We start from the raw sequence: 18,762 nt of genomic DNA on the forward strand, positions 1-18,762 counted from the left end.
TGACCCCCTCTGTCCTGGTCAACTTTTATCTAAACCATTTTTTTGTAGATACCGTAATTTGGAAGATATTCGGATCCATAGACTAAAATGACTCACCCTGTATAACATATTATATGATATAAATTATAATTTTAATGAAAAATTCAAATTTCACTCTAAATTCAGATTTGAGTGTCTCCACGTAAGACAAATTTAAAGTAAGAGCTATTAATACGAGTTTCTTTTCGTTGGATCATGAGAACCGGCACGCATGGGATATCAGCAGCGCATACAATCATATGGTTGTTGTTATATCGATCTTCGTAACCTCGCAGATCCTCTGAACCGAAACGACCCGGAGGAATGTTGTTCCCGGCCGCCTCACCTGAAGAATCCGTACTGCAACGAAATCCTCATACCGGAGGACGATTACTTCTACCGGCTATTCAACGTTCGTTGCATGGACTTCGTCCGCGCTTTTCCCGCTGTTCGACCCGGCTGTCGCCTCGGCTCTCGGGTGCCTTTCAATCTTCTCACGGGTGTGCTGGACGGTAACACGGTTTACGGCATTACGGAAGCTTTCGCTAGGTATAATTTGAATGCAATGTCCTTAATACGATTCGTGATAACGTAAAGCGAAATGATCGTTCTCGATCGTGTTCACTTAGAAGATAGAAAATCTTCTGGTGTCTAAACTATATCTCATAAAAATTGTGGATTCTGGTTGGGAAATTTATGCAGATACAAATTAGAAATGTAATGTTTGGATACGATTTTAAGTTGAAAACCTAAACAAACCTCACTTGCTCTCCTCTCCTCATTTCTCTCTCTCTCTTTCTCTCTCTTCCCCCCTCTCTCTCTCTTTCTCCCCTCTCTCTCTCTCTCTCTTTCTAAAGATTTTTGTTCTAATTTTCATTTTATTAAAATTAAACAAATCATATGAAACACTTTGAGTATTTATACTTTGTGAGTAGGACTATTTCAAAAACGTAAATACTCAAACTGTTTCAAATATTTATTTTATTTTATTCTCTGAAAGTATACCGATTTTATCTATTAAAAGAACATATACTTTTTATTGTAATCCTGTTTCGATTGTAGATAAAGTATCTATTGGGACAAGAATGAGATTCCCAATTGGTATCACAAAGTAATTTTGGAACTATTTTGTGCGTGATAGAACTAATACAAGCATTCTGATCGGAACTTACACTACTTGAGGAAAAATCTTAATCAATTTTTATGCGGAAATTTTTGAAACATTATCGATCCCACTTACATCGAAACGAACGTTAATATAAAGTAACGTAATATAAATTTACATTAATATAAAAATTGCAGTAGTACAAATTAATATAATAACAATTTAAAAGGCCAAGCATTGAAACACTATGACGTGGGGATTAAGATCGAGGTTAACTACTTCCACATCAGCAACTTCAAGAAGAAGGCATATTCAATATTCGCGATGTATTTTCATAATTCATTAAATGCTTTTAGATTTTGCTTGATACCTGTCTTCTGTTCTTAAAGCGCTTAAATAAAATCTAACTTTTAAATGTGAACTGATTTAACCCAAAATAATATTTATACAAGTTACTTCCCACGTCACGTATACCAAATTCTGATCTCGTAATATAAATAAATAAAAATTTAAGATAAATAAATAAGTGTTTTCGTTGCGTTTCCTAGGAAACTTCGCACAGGCTACGGCGGATTGCTGCGGATGAACCCGGTCTTCGCGGAGTACGGTCTGAAGGATCTGCTGCCACTGAAGCTGGACATACCGGACGAAGGGTGCACTCGACCGAACCGAACGATGTATTGCTTCGAAGCCGGTAACTCAGAATCTCATGGAAACGAAAAAAATATCGCGAGAGATATTTCTATGGAGATAATCTCTCCATTGCGTGCGCTCGTTGTATTATTGGCTCCCGCGGTCGTGACAAATCAATCGCGTCGGCGATTGCCTTCGCACAACGACTTTCGCGAAGCCGGTGAACGCGGCGTCAGGAACGCGATTCAGGGCACGGGCTATTAGCTCGACTACATGTTCATTTGAATGCACAATGAGTGTACACGGCGATGACGCGTGAGTCAGCTCGTCGGATGTGGCCGCGCTAATGTAACTATTCTGATTTTCGCCGATTATATTCCGCGACCGATGATACACAATGGACTGGTAAGTCACGCTTGTTCTCGCTCAGCGCCGCTTACCAACTGCCTATCACTCCCGTACGAGAAAGAGCAAGAGAGAGAGAAAGAGAGAGATGGCCATGATCGACGCGATTGCCCCGTGATTTCGCGCCAGCACCCACGTCTTGTTCGCTCGCGACCAGGTAGAAATCATTTTCCCACGTCGCGTACAGCCGCGGAGACCGAACACCTTACGTTCTCGCGCCTACACGCCAACCAGGCCTGACCGGCCGGGGCTGCAGGTTTCGTGAGACGAAACAATTCGACGGCGGCGATAATTGTACGCGTTTATCGCCCACCGATTCATGTAGATCGCAGGCCTTTACCGAACCCAGTAGAGACAGGAACCGGTATGCTAAATCATAAATCGACCGAGTGTCGGTCATGCGAGCATTTGGCGTCACCGCACATACTTTGTACTCAAGTGAATCGCATATTAAAAAATCAAAAAAATTTAATGTTATATTACCGTTTTTAAACAGTGATAAAACGGTGATAAAGTTATCACTTGAGTTTTTCGGGATTTCGGTTAACGTGCTGAACGACACCCGCATAGAAATGCCCACGATTTTTCCAGACACAGTATAGATTCCGATTAGAATGCCCAAATTTGTCCCAAAATTGGTCCCATTACGGCATTAATTAAGAATTTCATTTTTGTCCTAAACGTGGGTTCTCTGTCTGGAATCAAAACAGAAGTACTGTACTTCTCGCTTTACTTCAGTCAAAATTCGTCAAGAAATTTTCTAAGATTTTCCCACATACAACAAAGATTCCAATTACAATGCACGAAATTTGTTTCTCAAAATTGCCCAAAATTAATTTCTCTCTTGATATCCCACTTTGATATCAATTAGAAATCTCATTCATGTTTCAAATGTGGATTCTCTGTCTAAAATTGAAACAGAATACTGTAGGAATTCACATAATTTTTTTCAATCGAAAGAAATACCCTAAATCTACCCAGAGAAGCAACATAGAAATTTTTCTGGAATTCAATCTAATTTCCCAAAAATTATGGAATATAGTTGGAAAATCTATGAAGGTTCGGATTAAGAAGTGTAATATTTAAAAAATGCGATTATAAGTGAAAAACCCAAACGGATATCATTTTTCTGCTGAATATTTCCTCAAAGTTTTCTTTCTCTCAATTTCTGTTTTATATTTATGTTGAACAAAAATATTTAAAACGCTTTTAATATTTACACACATTTTATAAGTACTTGAAAAGCGTAAATACTTCAAATATTTTGTTCAATCCCTTTTAAAATAAATTATTAAATGTTTTAATAATAAAACATTATATATTATAATTTTACTTTAAATATGAAACCTTAACATCACAGCAAACATTCAAATATGTATTGTAATTATTTACAATTAAATTACTTTGTAACGTCATAAACTAGTTACAATTACTAATAGTTTTCAACTAAAATATTCAAATTTATCTCAAAATTGGTTATCCCGTTACGATATTAATTAGGAAATGTTATGGAAACTTGTGCTTCTTCAGTCCCGTAAAAAATTTCCCAAGACTTTCCCAAATACAAAATAGACTCCGATTAGAACGCACAATTTCGTCTAAAAAAAGTGCGTTATTCCACGATACTTATTGAGTATCCCATTTTCGTTCCAAACATGGATTCTCGTTCTATAATCAAAACAGAAATAATGTAGTAACTTACTTTTTTCAGTCAGTAACATCGCCTTAGTTTACACCGAGCACTTGATACGCGTACCAAGTACAAGTACATCCGTACTAAATTGCTTAATACGCACGTATAAACGCTCATAAATTACTTTAGTGCGGTCTGGCTTGATACACCTGATCACGACCAAATAGATAGATATCAGACCAAGTTGGTACGCGTATTAAAGTTTCCAGCGCGCTGTAAACGCTTGGTTTGTTTTGGATCGTACCAAATCGTACATATCACTGTTGTGAGATTAGTTTCAAGTTGAAATAGAAAAGTGAAAATAGGCCAATTGTTGCAACTTCTTGATAAACTACTTAACAGTTAAATTATATGTCTGCCTTCGTTTTTTCTTCAAATTAGACAAAAATAAACATATAATTTAACTATTAGATAGTTTACCAAGAAGTTGGGACAATCAGCCCAATGTTATGTAAAAAAGATGCTAATTGGACAGAAATACGAATATTTCTTGAACTAGTTACAGAAAATGTATATATTTTAAAAGTATTTTAAAAATATTTTAAGTATTATCTTCACATACGTTTCATTATATTCTTGAGACGTTTTTCCCGACTCCTTGTTGTATATTTAAAATTTCGAATAACATTATAAATGATGTTATAATTTGTTCTACGTCTTTTTCCACTATTTTCACAATTATCGTGAAATTATCGATAAAAGAATGAATATCGCTGAGATGTTTAAAATTAATATAGAAAACTTTATCTAGATTAAAAATCTAACCTAACCTGTAGTTTTAAAAGAAATCGGTGTAAACAGGAACATATTAAATATTTAGTTCGCAACAACTTGAGGCGTATACAGTGTAAACTAGACTATTAGTACTTTTATAGTATAAAACAGGCTATCCTATTTTTACACCAATTATTATATATTCGATAGAATGGATATTCAAAAACAAAATATTTTTATAGTACTTTGAGTATTTTACTGAATAATAAAATTATTTGGGAAGTCGACATACTTTGTTCAATTTTAATGTAAAATGTAGACCAGAAAGAATATTAGGAAAACTTTGAGTTTTCCACTTCGTATTAATAGTCGTTATTTGAAACTTGCTTTAAGTGAGATACATAATTTTATTTTAGAGTTAGACCTGAGTTTCTCAATTGAATCGCGATTGCAAGTGTAATGTCACATGTATATATTATATAATTCAAATAAAAAACTCTTATCTAAATTCAGATTTGAATATTTCACGTAGGACAAGTTTAAAGTAACAACTATTAATACGAGTCTTAGACACATATATTTGAAACATTATACTTTTGAGCAGAACCTCTAATTATCTTAATAAATTGAATTAAATCCCAATTAGATTCCAGGGAATTTTCTATGCGAGTGTCTGCTTCTCTCTCTCTCTCTCTCTCTCTCTCTCTCTCTCTCTTTCTCTCTCTCTTAAACGATTTAACACGGATGAGAAAGGGAATGCTCGTGATACAAGGTCACCGACTTATACAAAGTCACAAACAGAGTGAGAAAAATGCGCACGTGTACGACTGCTTCGCGAGTTGTACTTGTTATCCCACTTATTGGCCACGATTAACGCGCAAATTAATTCGAAGTGATTGATAATCAAGATTTTTCAACGTAATCTATTAGCGTCCGATACACGACTCAGTCATCTATCTTTACTTTCAGGTGAGATTCGAGTGAACGAGCAGCTAGTATTGACCTGCATGCATACGTTGATGGCGCGAGAGCATAACCGGCTCGCTAAAGCGCTGGCACTCGTCAATCCGCACTGGGACGATGAGATTCTCTTCCAGGAAGCTAGGCGCATCGTCATCGCGGAAATACAACACATCACCTATAACGAGTTCCTACCGATATTACTCGGCAAAGACGTTATGGAGAAATTCGGTCTTCTCCTCGAGAAAGAGGTGAGTGAGATTGATGACTCGGAAATACACGTTTATATAAAAAGTAAAAAGAAAAAAAATACGCAAATACGGATTAATTACGAGTAAGTGCGCGATCTACCGTGGCGCAAATGAAGAGACTTTCACGAAGTCATCGGCGGACATTCGTAATCGCATGAATGAAAAGTCCGAAGAAACGATTAAGGTTCACAACAACATGCATTTTCTGTTCGTTTTGCACGGATGTCGACCATTTGCGGTGGACGTTGACTCAGTAAGAATTAATTTTTCATAGAAATACTGGGACGGATATGACCCGAGCATCAATCCCGGCGTAATAGATGCTTTCGCAGCCGCCGCTTTTCGATTCGGCCACTCGCTACTGCCTACAGCTGTGGAACGATGGAGTAAGGCGCACAAATTCATCGGTAAGCTATGTCGAATACGAATGTTTTCTTCATTTGCCTATTCTCTGGACAATCCCCGTATAGAATCCTCTCGTATATCTGGAAAAGTTTCCCAAGATTTTCACAGATATAGCAATTTCGCAATAAAAATATCTGAAATTTATATTCTATTCATGGGACTTCTTTTGTTAATAATTTTTTAATAAATAATGAGCGACGGTTAAAACCTTTTGATTGTGACTCAGGAGAGTCATTTCTATAATATATGTCAACATCAAGATCCCCTATTGGAGAATCCCCTATTCGGCATTTTTACCGCAATTTTAATTAGAATATTCAAAGAGTGCGATTAAGCGCTCATAGACGTTTCGCCTGATTTTGGGATTCTTAATAATGATTTTTTTGCATACGATTAAAGTTCACGTCGAGTTGATTCCAAAAAATAGATAACTCCTTATCTCCCTTATAGAAATTTAATACTGATAAATGATAATTTGACCAGTGATAATTACTGTCGTTCAATAATTTTATTAGTCATACGTGTAATAAAATTACGTGTAATAATATCACAGCCAGTGATATTTTTCTATAAAGGCTGAGCTTCTTAGCATTCTGTATTCTTGGTAGTTTCCGCGATTTCGACTACTATTACGATTTCCTACTATTACGATAATCGTACTGATAATCAACTATGGCCGATCACTGATCAGTTAAGATTTCATTGATAACTTTTGCATTAGTGTTGTTTTTGGTGGTAAACAATAAACATGCAGCGCATATTATAAGCAGTTGAATTTGTTACCACTACTAGCTTATACTTATCTTTGTTTACACGCCGCCATCTGTTGAAATTGGGACTTTTTTGGGTCATTTTTCTCGAGAACAGTATGAGAAGTTCAGGTTAAAAGGTTACATATTTGAAATCCACGTAAGCTTTAATTGTGAACAAAAGAATTGTCATTATCAAGGATTTCAAAATCAAACAAAACTTAGCTGCCCCTTTTGTATTAAAATTTATTATCTCAGAACGATATCGACTCCCAAGAATGAAAAATCCCATTTTTGTCATCTAAATATAAATTCTTTGTCTAGAATCGGAATAAAAATAAATACTATAGAAACTCGCACATTTTTCTATCGGTAATGTCAGTATATTTTTATGACACCAAACAGAGAATCCCATTTTTATATCAACTATTGTGTATTCGATAGAATAAGAAATCAAAAAAATAAAATATTTTAAAGTACTTTGAACATTTTATGGCACAATGAAATTATTTGGATAGACAACATGTTTTGTTCAATTTTAAAAATAAAAACTAAAAAATAAAAAAGTAAAAACTAGAGAGAAGAAGAATGTTCGGGAAAGGGATTATATGATTCTTTTTGAGATAATGAAATTAAAATTTGAAATTAATTAATGAATGAAATTAATTTTGAAATAATTAAATAAGGAAGAATAGGAGTTACAAATCAACACGCAGATGTAATAGCGTGATGTTAACAAACTAAAACATAAATTGTTAGTATCTGTCTTTACAGATGTACAGAGGAAATTTTTTTTTTCAATAAAATATAAACCCATATTTCCTCTATACATCTGTGAGAACAGACACTAACAATTTATATTTTAATTAGTTAACATCACGCTATTATATTTGCGTGTTAGTTCGTAACAGATCCTTACTCTTCCTTACTTGAATATTGGAGAAATTTTGAAGTCCCTACTGAGAATCTTATTTGAAACATTGCACTTCTAAATAGGACACATAATTATTTTGGGGAATCCGATTGTATCTGAAATAGATTCCAAGAAATCTCCTATAGAACTCCTCGGAGCCAAAACTTATAATTATTTTAAGAAGTCAAATTGGATGCTAATTACATTCCAAGAAATTTTCTATGGAAGCTCGCGCCGCCTACGATTCTCCGCGAAATTTTACTTCGAGTTTCTCTGACTAACTGCAAACGTCTTTTTCAGCTTCCAAAAGACTGTCGGACCTGATAAGACGTCCTTACGATCTATATCGCGCCGGTGTATTCGATGAATATTTTATGGGCCTGATGAATCAAGTCGCTCAAGCGATGGACGATTCGATAACGCAAGAAGTAAGACGCGGCGATTCGCGGGAACAGATGAGATGTGCGATTTTGCACCGCTATATTGCTGATCTTCTTTCAGGTAACGAATCATCTGTTCAAGAAAGTGGGAGCGAAATTCGGAATGGACTTGGTGTCCTTTAACATGCAGCGTGGTCGCGAGTTCGGTATTCCTAGTTATATGGAATTCAGGTGAGCCGAAATATCATTAAACTTTGTTTACATCAATGAACTTGTTATTACTGGACTAACTTTTAATTATGTAGATTCAGATAAATAATGTGTGATAACTTATGATTGATACTAATATTGAAATTAATTTTGATTACTTGCTCCTCAGTTTTCAAAACTTATTTAACGCGCAACATATGTATGATAGCGGTAGTTTTTCTTTCTATGTTCACATAAATAAATTAAGTCTGTTTCATACAATTATATGAAAAAATACATGGTGATCTATAGGGAAGGTTTTCCAAATGAAAAACCTTGGTAACGAACATCTTAATCACATTGAGAATTATTAGAAAATTATGATAATGTTTGGTTTCAAACTTCTTATCTTTCTATTATTCTAACACGAAAGTGGTAATACATAGCAATATATGTGTATACATTAGAGATGTGTAAATCAAAGATTTTTTATGTCAAATCGAATCGAATCGAATTGTTAAAAGAATTTTTAATTAACATAATCATTGAATTCAACATGAAAATAGTGACTTCAGATGAGAGAGATAACATTGATCATGTGATATCAATTCCTTTTAAGATAAAAGATATATAATATATAGTCGGTAAACGTGTATGGAATACAGTTCTAGCCTTAAAAGCTGCGCAACGACACATATCGATCCAACAGTTGTCGGTAAAAGTTTATCTAGAAGCCATTATCTTCTTTTAATATTTTTGAAGAAAATCTTAATGTATAGCAAACTTTTCAAGTCGTGCTAATTAATCCGTAAAGCTGGATGTTTTTAATACTTCGTTAATGCTAATGTTCGTATTCGAATCTTTTTGATTCGAAATTTTCGAATTATTTGGATTCGAATTTAAATCAAATCGAATTTCATTTGATTCGATTCGAATTCGAATAGTTCGCACATCTTTAGTATACATATAAAATTATTATTGCTAACACTATAGTAGCACTTACTACAAAAATAAGTTTTCTAGTTACAATTATTTCGCCATATTATTTACAGTCACATTTATAGTCACAAATGTTTTTTCCTCCGTGAAAATAAAAACTTTGTTAAGTTAATCAGAATTCAGGATACAGACTGGTTTGTAAGATATGAACAAATTATATTTTTGGTTAATGTAACCAAACTAATTTGGTTAAAGCATTTGGTTAAAGTAACTAGACAGACAAGTTATTTTAATTAAACTAAACTTTTTTAATTGAAAGTTGTTTCTTAAAGTATTAGCGCATAATTTCGCTTGAAATTTAATTGATTTGATATTACATTGTACTTGAAAAACTCGTCTCTTTTTATCCAGATGGGATTCGAACCCACACTGAGAGAAAAATGTATGATATTTGGAACTATAATGGCATAGTAAAAAGATTATAGTTAGGAATATCTTTTTTATAGTAAATGTCACCATAATGTTTGTAATATTTACAATATAAGCATAGTATAACTGACTCATGTAAAACTTTTACCAAGAATTATAATTATTTGAAATAAAAAACATAGTAAGGTAGCAAATATTAAATGGTAAAAGAAATATTTTATATAGAACTATTTTATATAGTCAATACAATTGGAATATTTGGAAAATATTACATGTAACTATATTCCCAAAGCGTTTTACTATATATATAGAATGATAAGATGGTGACTATAAATGTGTGTTCATTCTGCTATATCTTCGTGTTTAGATGAACTATAAATATATGTTTGAGGCCAAAACGAACTATAAAATATAGTGAGATTATAGTTATTCCAACTATTTTTTTCTCTCAGTGCAACGTCTTCGGATTGTAAATTGTCTGTTTATGTACAACGCTACTTCCTTAATTGATAGATCCATTATATATTGTCTACATGTTGTAATTAACGTTGAATACCAACATATGTGATTATAATAATCAGAAATTATATTTAGTTCAATCAACTGTCGTTAACCAAACATATCACGTTCATCCAATCATTCTTTCTAATCATAATAAGCAGATACTTAGATGTTATAACTAGATCAGCAGTAACTAAATTCTGACTGTTGTCAGATTTAAATGTTTTGGGTAGCTACTAGAATATTTCATTGTAATAACCATAAATTCTGTTTACTTCAACTAAATCTTAGTTAACCAAATATATCACGTTAATCCAACTGAGTTTGTTTCTTCCGTGCATTCATGAATCGATAATTCCAGGAAGTACTGCGGCCTGCCAGGAGCGGACAGCTTCGAGGAGCTGTTCGGCTCCATGCCGAACGAGACGATCAGACGATACAGCACTATTTTCGAGTGAGTGTCGCACGTTCGTAAGACGGCGAAACCTTCGGAATATCGAAAAGCCGATCGATCAAACTCTCGCGTCTCATTACTCAGTCAGTGGGCCGATCACGCTGTGTCTCTAAAAATAGCCTATCAGCCGGAGATAACGGCTACACCTGGTCGCATTGCTTTCAGACATCCCGCAGACGTCGATTTATGGTCAGGCGGTGTATCCGAGAGACCGCTTCCGGGTAGCATGCTCGGGCCAACCTTCGCCTGCGTGATCGCCACGCAGTTCAGTCATTCACGTCGCGGCGACAGATTCTGGTACGAGTTGTCGAACCAGCCATCGTCCTTCACTCTTGGTAAGATCCCTTTCGAATTGGCGAGAGTCGCGCGCGCACGGCCGCGCCACCCAAGGACTCGATAATCGTTAGTACAGAACGAAACGGTACCTTTTCAAACCGCTCTCTTGCTTTCACTTTTCTAGAACAACTGAACGAGATCCGAAAGACAAAGCTCGCCCGAGTGATCTGCGATAACACTGATCTCATCGACACGATACAGATCTATCCCATGGTACTTCCTGATCACGATATGTAAGTTTCAGCGGTCTCGTCGTAATCCAACGCGAGTGTCCAACCATAAAGTAGCGAATTTGCATCTAACGTAACCAGTAGTATAACGCTTGCTCTTTCTTATGTGGCTAGATAAAGTTGAATATGAATATTAAATTACAAATTACATATCAAATCGCAGTTATGAAATGGAAAATTATAACTAGTTGGCAGTCAGTAATATAACGCCCACTTCCTTTTCTTTTTATGATTTTTATGAAATCGCGTAAATTGTGTGATTTGATTAAATTTTTATTTGAAAGAAAAATATTTTGGATTTGCTATATGATGTCAAAATTCTAGTGATGGTATATGGTACCTGAATTATATATTTTAGGATAGACAGAGAACGTTATCTATTCTACCATATTTGATACGTAATGACTAGGCAACGGATAGATCACAAAAACTGCTATTTTACATTTCAATGAATAATCAACCAGTAACGAACTACTAATGAACTAAAAAGTTTAATTTAGTCAGCTAGTAGTAACATTTCTATATAGATAGGACTAACTTTTCGCTAAAGCCTTAAAAAGGTTTAAAAAAAAATTAACTTCCGCCTGTTTTCTCGCTTTTCTTTAATAATCTATATTTGGACTTCTCTAATAATCTGAATTTTAATTTTTCAATCGTGTGGCCAGAAATCCTCGGGTCCCGTGTCGAACCCAGATTCTACCCAGCATCGACTTGTCGAAATGGGCTGATTTTCCGACGACGAGTCATAGTGCACAATACGTGAGTAATCTAGCAGGCCAGTACAGGCAGTTCGGGAAATAAAAGAGGGTCTTTTTCACCACTCTAGAGAGATAAATAGAGTGCTCCTAGGCGAATACCATCACCACCACCATCACCACCACCACATAACTAAGCGAGTCACGAGTCGAGAAGCCCAACCCTTAGGCACTCTAACCCGAGACCACCCCGTAGGCATGCACTTATTAAAATAGGGCAAAAAAAAGAGTAGACTTCAAGCTTTTAAGATGGAACGAGTAGATTTTCGATTGAACCACGTAGAACACGATGAAGACAGAGCACGGAGTTGGTGTCGATGACATACTCGATCCGTCGTTTCGGTGGCGCGACAGTCGTTTCGACTTTCGCAAGTCAAATTCGTGATGTGATACCTTGATAAATACATCGACCTGAATGAAACCCTGATAAAATCTCGTGAATGTTGATACGGATTCTCCATAATTGAACACTCACTCTTTCACTCTCACGCACAACTATGAGCTTCCCAGTATCATGATTATTTACCACAGCATGTTATTTAATGAATACATAGCGTTCTATTATTCTGTGCATATATTCGCAGATGTGACTCCGCTCGTATATAACGCGTCTGGAAGTCTATTACGAAATCCGGTCATAGCCTGTAATTATATTGTTAAGTCATGTACATTGATCGTATAGATTGCGCTCATTAGTATCTTATTATCCGATCCTTTTCATATATTAAGGTAGTTGTATCACATGAAATGCGTTTTATGAAAAATTTATGAAACTAGCACTATACACAGTGAAGTATTTACTTGCACTATATACACAGTGAAGTATTATTTAACTACTCGTGTAATTAAAAATTACTGATCATTCGAATACTGAGATATTTGCAACTACAGTTAACACTTTTTACACGCATTCTTTGAAGTTAGCATGTTATTTTTAATTTGTAATATCTTCTAGATATCTTTTTAATTTTTAATATCTTCTACACACACTACGTGTAAGATTTTTATGAAAAGTTACCAGAATATTAAAAACTTATGTACAGATATTATACACAAATTTAAGAATTAACTATTTTGTTATTGATTAATTTTGTTAATATAACAGTGAAAAGTTTATAATTTATGATAATGCTCAAATAATATATATACATATGCATGTTTTAATACTTATTTATCTCTTTTTATTATCTATTAGATATCTCCATCAGATAAATGATGCATAAATAAGTCAGAAATATAAAAAATAATAATTTTTTCGTATTTGTAATATTGTGTGTTTACACACACACACACACACACACACACACACACACACACACACACACACACATACATACATACATATGTAGAGCATAGCCCATTTAACTTTTTACAGCTTTATACAGGTTCTCAGAAATTAAGAAAAATATGAAAAAAGTGTTTCCAAGAAATGTTATAGGATATCGAGCGGAAAAAAATAATAATATTTATTTGACCTTAAAATAATATTGAAAACCCTTCCCCCCTGTCAAAGTCAATTTTAATTTTTTAAATGGAATTATATGGTTTTTCGACATAAATTGATTTCTCTAGTCATTCTGCGTACGAAAGTACTAGAATAAAATCGAAAAGTAAACGATTTCCGAGATATTTTATATTTTATTCTGTCATTGTTCAATATAAAATATGAAATATCTTGTAAACTATTCACTTTTCGATTATCTCACTTCAATACTTTTATACGTAGAATAACGAGAGAAATCGATTGGTAATATTAATCTTTACACATTAATGCATCAATAAATTTGCAAAAAGCACGGAATATTATTTAAAGTTTCCGTATGTTTTTCTTACATCAATCGGTTTTACCGGTCATTCTACGTATAAAAGTATTAAAATGAAGTAAATAATAAAGTAGTATTAAAAAAGGTAAATAATTTAAGAGACAGCTCATATTTTGTATTGAAAAATAACAGGATAAAATATAAAATAATGTAAGAAGTATTCACTTTTCGATGATTTTATCTGAATACTTTTGTACACAGAATGACTAGAGAAATCGATTTATGCCAAAAAAGCCATATGATTCTATTTAAAAAATTAAAGTTGACCCGGACAAAGCTTCTCAAAACCATTCCAAGGTCAAATAAATATTACTATATACTAATAAATATTACTATAAATATTACTATTTTTTCTTCTATAACTTTTGTTGGAAATACTTTTCATCTTTCTTAATTTTTGAGTTATCGAGTTGTAAAAAGTTATGTGGGCCATCCTTAATTTCGTTTCAAATTAGCAATTGTGATAGTGAAATAAATTATAAAATTATTTCATTATAAAATTTTGTTTGATAAATAGTGAATAGTAAATTTGTGAGCGTTCTCCTTAATGCGTCACCGCGATAATACAGAACCTAGCGATACAACTACCTTAATCGTCTTTTATGCGACACGCTCAAAGTAATTTTTCTCAAAGCCATTATGATTACTTTACTCTCGACAAAATATCACACGCTCGATTCAGCATTACCCATAATACCGTATAACAACAATACACCCTTTTGTACATAGTAAGTCACAATCAAGTCGAATCATTATTCGCACGTAACCGTTTGTCACAGTCCCCTCAGCGTCATGGACCATTATAATGTAGCAGTGCTTAATATCTAGTCCTCTTTACTCTGTGAAATAAGTGTCCCTTGATTTCTAGAGCAAAGTACGCCAAAATTGATTTTAATGACATTCTGTCTCGTGCCTTTGAAGATACAATTGAAAAAAGGTGTATCACACAGTCAATTACATATATATATACATATAAAAATCCCCATCTGTGCGTTCAATGCGAAGCGCGATCATTTGACTATGTATTCTCGATTGCGGTTACGAATGGTATTTATTTAAGTCGAAATCGAAACTTTTGCCATTTGGAATAACCGCACACTACTATGTGGAATTGTAAGTGCCATCTTTTTAAATGATACTTCGAGCAATAAAGCTTTTATTATTGTCCTGTTTTATGTTTCGCTTGTTTCTCATTCTCGTTCTGCTACGACATCGTTTATTGTGAAGGAACTCATATTCGTAAGCTGGAAATGCAAATCGATAGGGGACAGCATTGTTCATGTTTTCTAAACTTCCTTTTAAACTTATCCGATACATATATATGCATACATAAATTGTATACGGAAAAAACAGTATTGTTGGCCCACATATAACATGATTAGGCTAAACAGTCCCAATAGTAAAATACAGAACGACTAATTATATGGTCGCTGTAACCACAAACCAATTACTAAGTTGTACCGACAATATTTTGTGGCTCTAACTTAGAGTGGATCCATGGTAAATGTCATCCTAACCAATTTCTGATTGCCACAACTAGATCACGCGCAATTACATTGATATAGTTGTGATATACCAAACGAACTGAATCATATCACCAAGTCATTACCATCACACAAAGATAAGTAACGTGATGCAACTCACAATATCTCTGGTTATATGCACCATATTTTTTTTTCCATTTCATATTTTTTATGTACTTATACACACACTGAGAGAAGAATTTAGTAAATATTATCAAAATTTGGTTACTTTTACTAAATGATAGACGTAAATATAGCGAGCCAAAGCTATGGCAAAACTTATTAATTAATTTAGTTCTGTAAAATAAATTATTTATTTGACAGAAGTAAAATTTATTTGCTTCCAGAATATATTTGGTAAATAAAGCTTATTGAATAGTTGAGCAAAATAAGCGATTTTGTAATAGTTACAAAATTTTTGATAGGTTCAACCAACTACCTGTAATAATAGATATTGAAACGATGTAATAGCTGCAAATGAATGAATTTTTCGTTGTACTGCAACAAAACATACTTATATTGGTAACAAAATAGAACTCATACCTACTGAATTTTTTATTATATGGGATATAACGATTTCATAACAATTATCAAATATCTGTTCATAACTGTAATATATTTCATGTTAAATATTTAACATTAAGTAACTATTACTAAATTATTTAATTGATGTTACTGTGAATGCAATTACGTCATACTCCCGATCTATTAAATATTTGGTAATTATTATCATATTTAGTATTAGTTACTAAGGACTCAATGAATTTCTGTAACTAAATGCAGTTTGTTATAGTTACCAGTCTTTTCTCTCAGCGCCATTAATCGTACTCTTCTTATGCTTTTCGCAACACATATCTCGCGTGCGATAAAATACACGAGAGCTCAGTTTGCACTTCATTAACGAATAGAAGTGCAAGCCAGCGAGAACTCAAACATGTGTTAAATGAAACTTTACCAATTATTCTTGCCGCCTATACATCGTTTCGCATTCCCAGTTTGCGTTTGTCCCAGGTATCCCGCCGATACCAAGTGAAGTATTGCGCGCAGCGGTATCGTGCACTCAATACCGCTCTCTCAGAATCAGATGATCGCGTTTGTAATCCCGGAATACGTGATCGCACCCGTATTTCGTTCTCATTTCATTTTCTCACTCCACATCCCCCCACCGCCAATTATCATGCACCTACATCAAAAGCTACAATTACCTATTGTACTATAGCAATGGGTGGAGGAGCAATTGCTTGACGTGCTGGGACAGCCGGTGAAACCGGCGATGGTACGGGAGCACTACGACAGGCAGCAAGCTTACCGAATCTTCTTTGAGAATATTAACGGCATTGCTTCGTATCTGGGCTTCACGAGAAAGTAACGTGCACCGGGGACGGCAAACGCCTGCTCGTAAAATATATCCACATCCGCCATACGTCATTGCTGCTCTCTTTCTCTGTCTCTAAAGACACTATCGAGTACATCACGTGAACATGAAAAAATGCGGCAAACTCGATCATCGATATCGATATACGTATCCTTATTTATAACGGGATGTATACGTATGTATGCGTAGTGGTATGCATATATGCGTAGTGGTATGTGCGTGTTGCGTATCATTGTACTTATGAAGTACTTTTTTTCTCTACATAAAAAAGTCAAGTACATATCTACCTAGAATTGCATGAAAATTTCCTAGGATTTCCTCAAGATATAGCATAGATTTTAATTATTATACCCAAATTTGCTCCAAAACTAGTTAACTCACTGATACCAATTAGGAATTCCATTCTTGTCACTCAAACATAGATTCATAGTCTAAAATCGAAATAGGAATACGCTACGCGGGTTGTTTGCGTATTTTCTATGTGACATATATGTTACCGGCAAAGTGAGAAATCTGCCATTGTATAGAATACCTAAGCATTACATATGAAATACTTAGGCATTTTATATGTAAAAATTGATAGACATTCTGTAGAATGCCTATATTATCGGCATTATGTGAAACTCTGATATTGTATAGAATACTTAGGCATTCTACAGAATATCTATTAATTTTTATATATAATGTCTAGGTATTTCATATATAATGCCTAAGTATTCTATATAATGCCGAATTTCTCACTTTGCTAGTAACACTTATACATTACAAAGTTTCACACAATGCCAATAAGATATACACGGTCGCTTTTCATGTAGACAATGTAAATTATGTAAAATATTCTAAAGAAAATATTGTGTAGAAAATTATATTAAGATATACAAAAAAGTAAATACAAGATAAAATCTATTTTGACTATTAATTATAAATGTAAAAGAGATAACAAGTTGCATGAAATTTTCACTTTATTATGTGACAGATTATTAAATTTAACTCTCTGTAGGCAAGGATGTAATCAAAGAATTCTATGAGCTCTAATTTATTTAACAAACAACGTTCATAAATTTATACCAGCATTCTAAAGATTAAATAAAAATATTATTTTTTCTTAATTTTTTATCAAGCTATAGTTCCTTAAACGACATCCACATATAGATTGTTCATTCTCTAGATAGATGTCTCATAGTTTACATTATCCACATAGTTTACGTTGTCTATACGTAAATGTAGTGGATCATAATTTACGCATAAACGCCTAACCCTGCTTTTTTCCCGTCGATATCCACAAAGAAATTTCCCCATATACAGCATAAATTTCGATTAGAATACTCAAATTTATTTCCAAATTTTTATTTCCTGATTATACCATTATGATACAAATTGGGAATTTCATTCTTGTTCCAAACATGGGTTCTCTGTGCAGAATCGAAACTAATACTAAATACTAAAATACTAGAGGAATTCACGTTTTTTCAGTCGACATTAGTGTACTTTTATAATATCAAACAGGGAATCCTACTTCTATACATTATTTAATAGGATAAAAAAGAAATATTTTTAAAACATTTTGATTACACAATACTTTGACACTTATTTCATTGAATAAGAAAATTATTTGAAAAGTCAACTATACATCTATGTTCTTCAATTCTAATGTAAAATGAAGACTAAAAAGTATATTGGAAATATTCTCACTCGTAACCAAAACCCACTATTATTTTAAGGAATTAGAATGGATTCCAATTTGATCACAAGAAATTTTTTACGGGGAATAGACTTGTGTATATAGAATACGAAAATATCACGTTTTAATAACGACAAATTGAGCCTGTTGATCATCGAACGACGAATCGTTCGACAAAGCGATTTTTTACCGCTGTTTTAGTCTGTATGTTCGTTAATGACTTCACATACGTAATTTACATTGTATACGCGACGCAATGTAAATGGTGTAATTATGGAGTTGCGACGAAGAAGAAATTGAA

At 33.8% G+C, this 18,762-nt stretch overlaps 1 protein-coding gene across 1 annotated transcript in view; it reads left to right on the plus strand.

The window, feature by feature from the left end:
* LOC116852085 overlaps positions 1-18,762 on the plus strand; it is a 71,428-nt gene that overhangs the window by 48,401 nt on the left and 4,265 nt on the right. Inside the window, exons 7-17 of the mRNA XM_032832088.1 lie at positions 315-567; positions 1,672-1,817; positions 5,538-5,779; positions 6,054-6,186; positions 8,147-8,274; positions 8,348-8,457; positions 10,646-10,738; positions 10,904-11,073; positions 11,199-11,307; positions 11,970-12,063; positions 16,625-16,770. Of these exons, the coding sequence (XP_032687979.1) occupies positions 315-567; positions 1,672-1,817; positions 5,538-5,779; positions 6,054-6,186; positions 8,147-8,274; positions 8,348-8,457; positions 10,646-10,738; positions 10,904-11,073; positions 11,199-11,307; positions 11,970-12,063; positions 16,625-16,770 (1,624 nt within the window). The remainder of the gene's footprint in view (positions 1-314; positions 568-1,671; positions 1,818-5,537; positions 5,780-6,053; positions 6,187-8,146; positions 8,275-8,347; positions 8,458-10,645; positions 10,739-10,903; positions 11,074-11,198; positions 11,308-11,969; positions 12,064-16,624; positions 16,771-18,762) is intronic.

Source organism: Odontomachus brunneus, unplaced genomic scaffold, assembly GCF_010583005.1.
Source record: "Odontomachus brunneus isolate Ranch 3 - 2012 unplaced genomic scaffold, Obru_v1 Obru_scaffold_201, whole genome shotgun sequence".
Taxonomy (NCBI): domain Eukaryota; kingdom Metazoa; phylum Arthropoda; class Insecta; order Hymenoptera; family Formicidae; genus Odontomachus; species Odontomachus brunneus.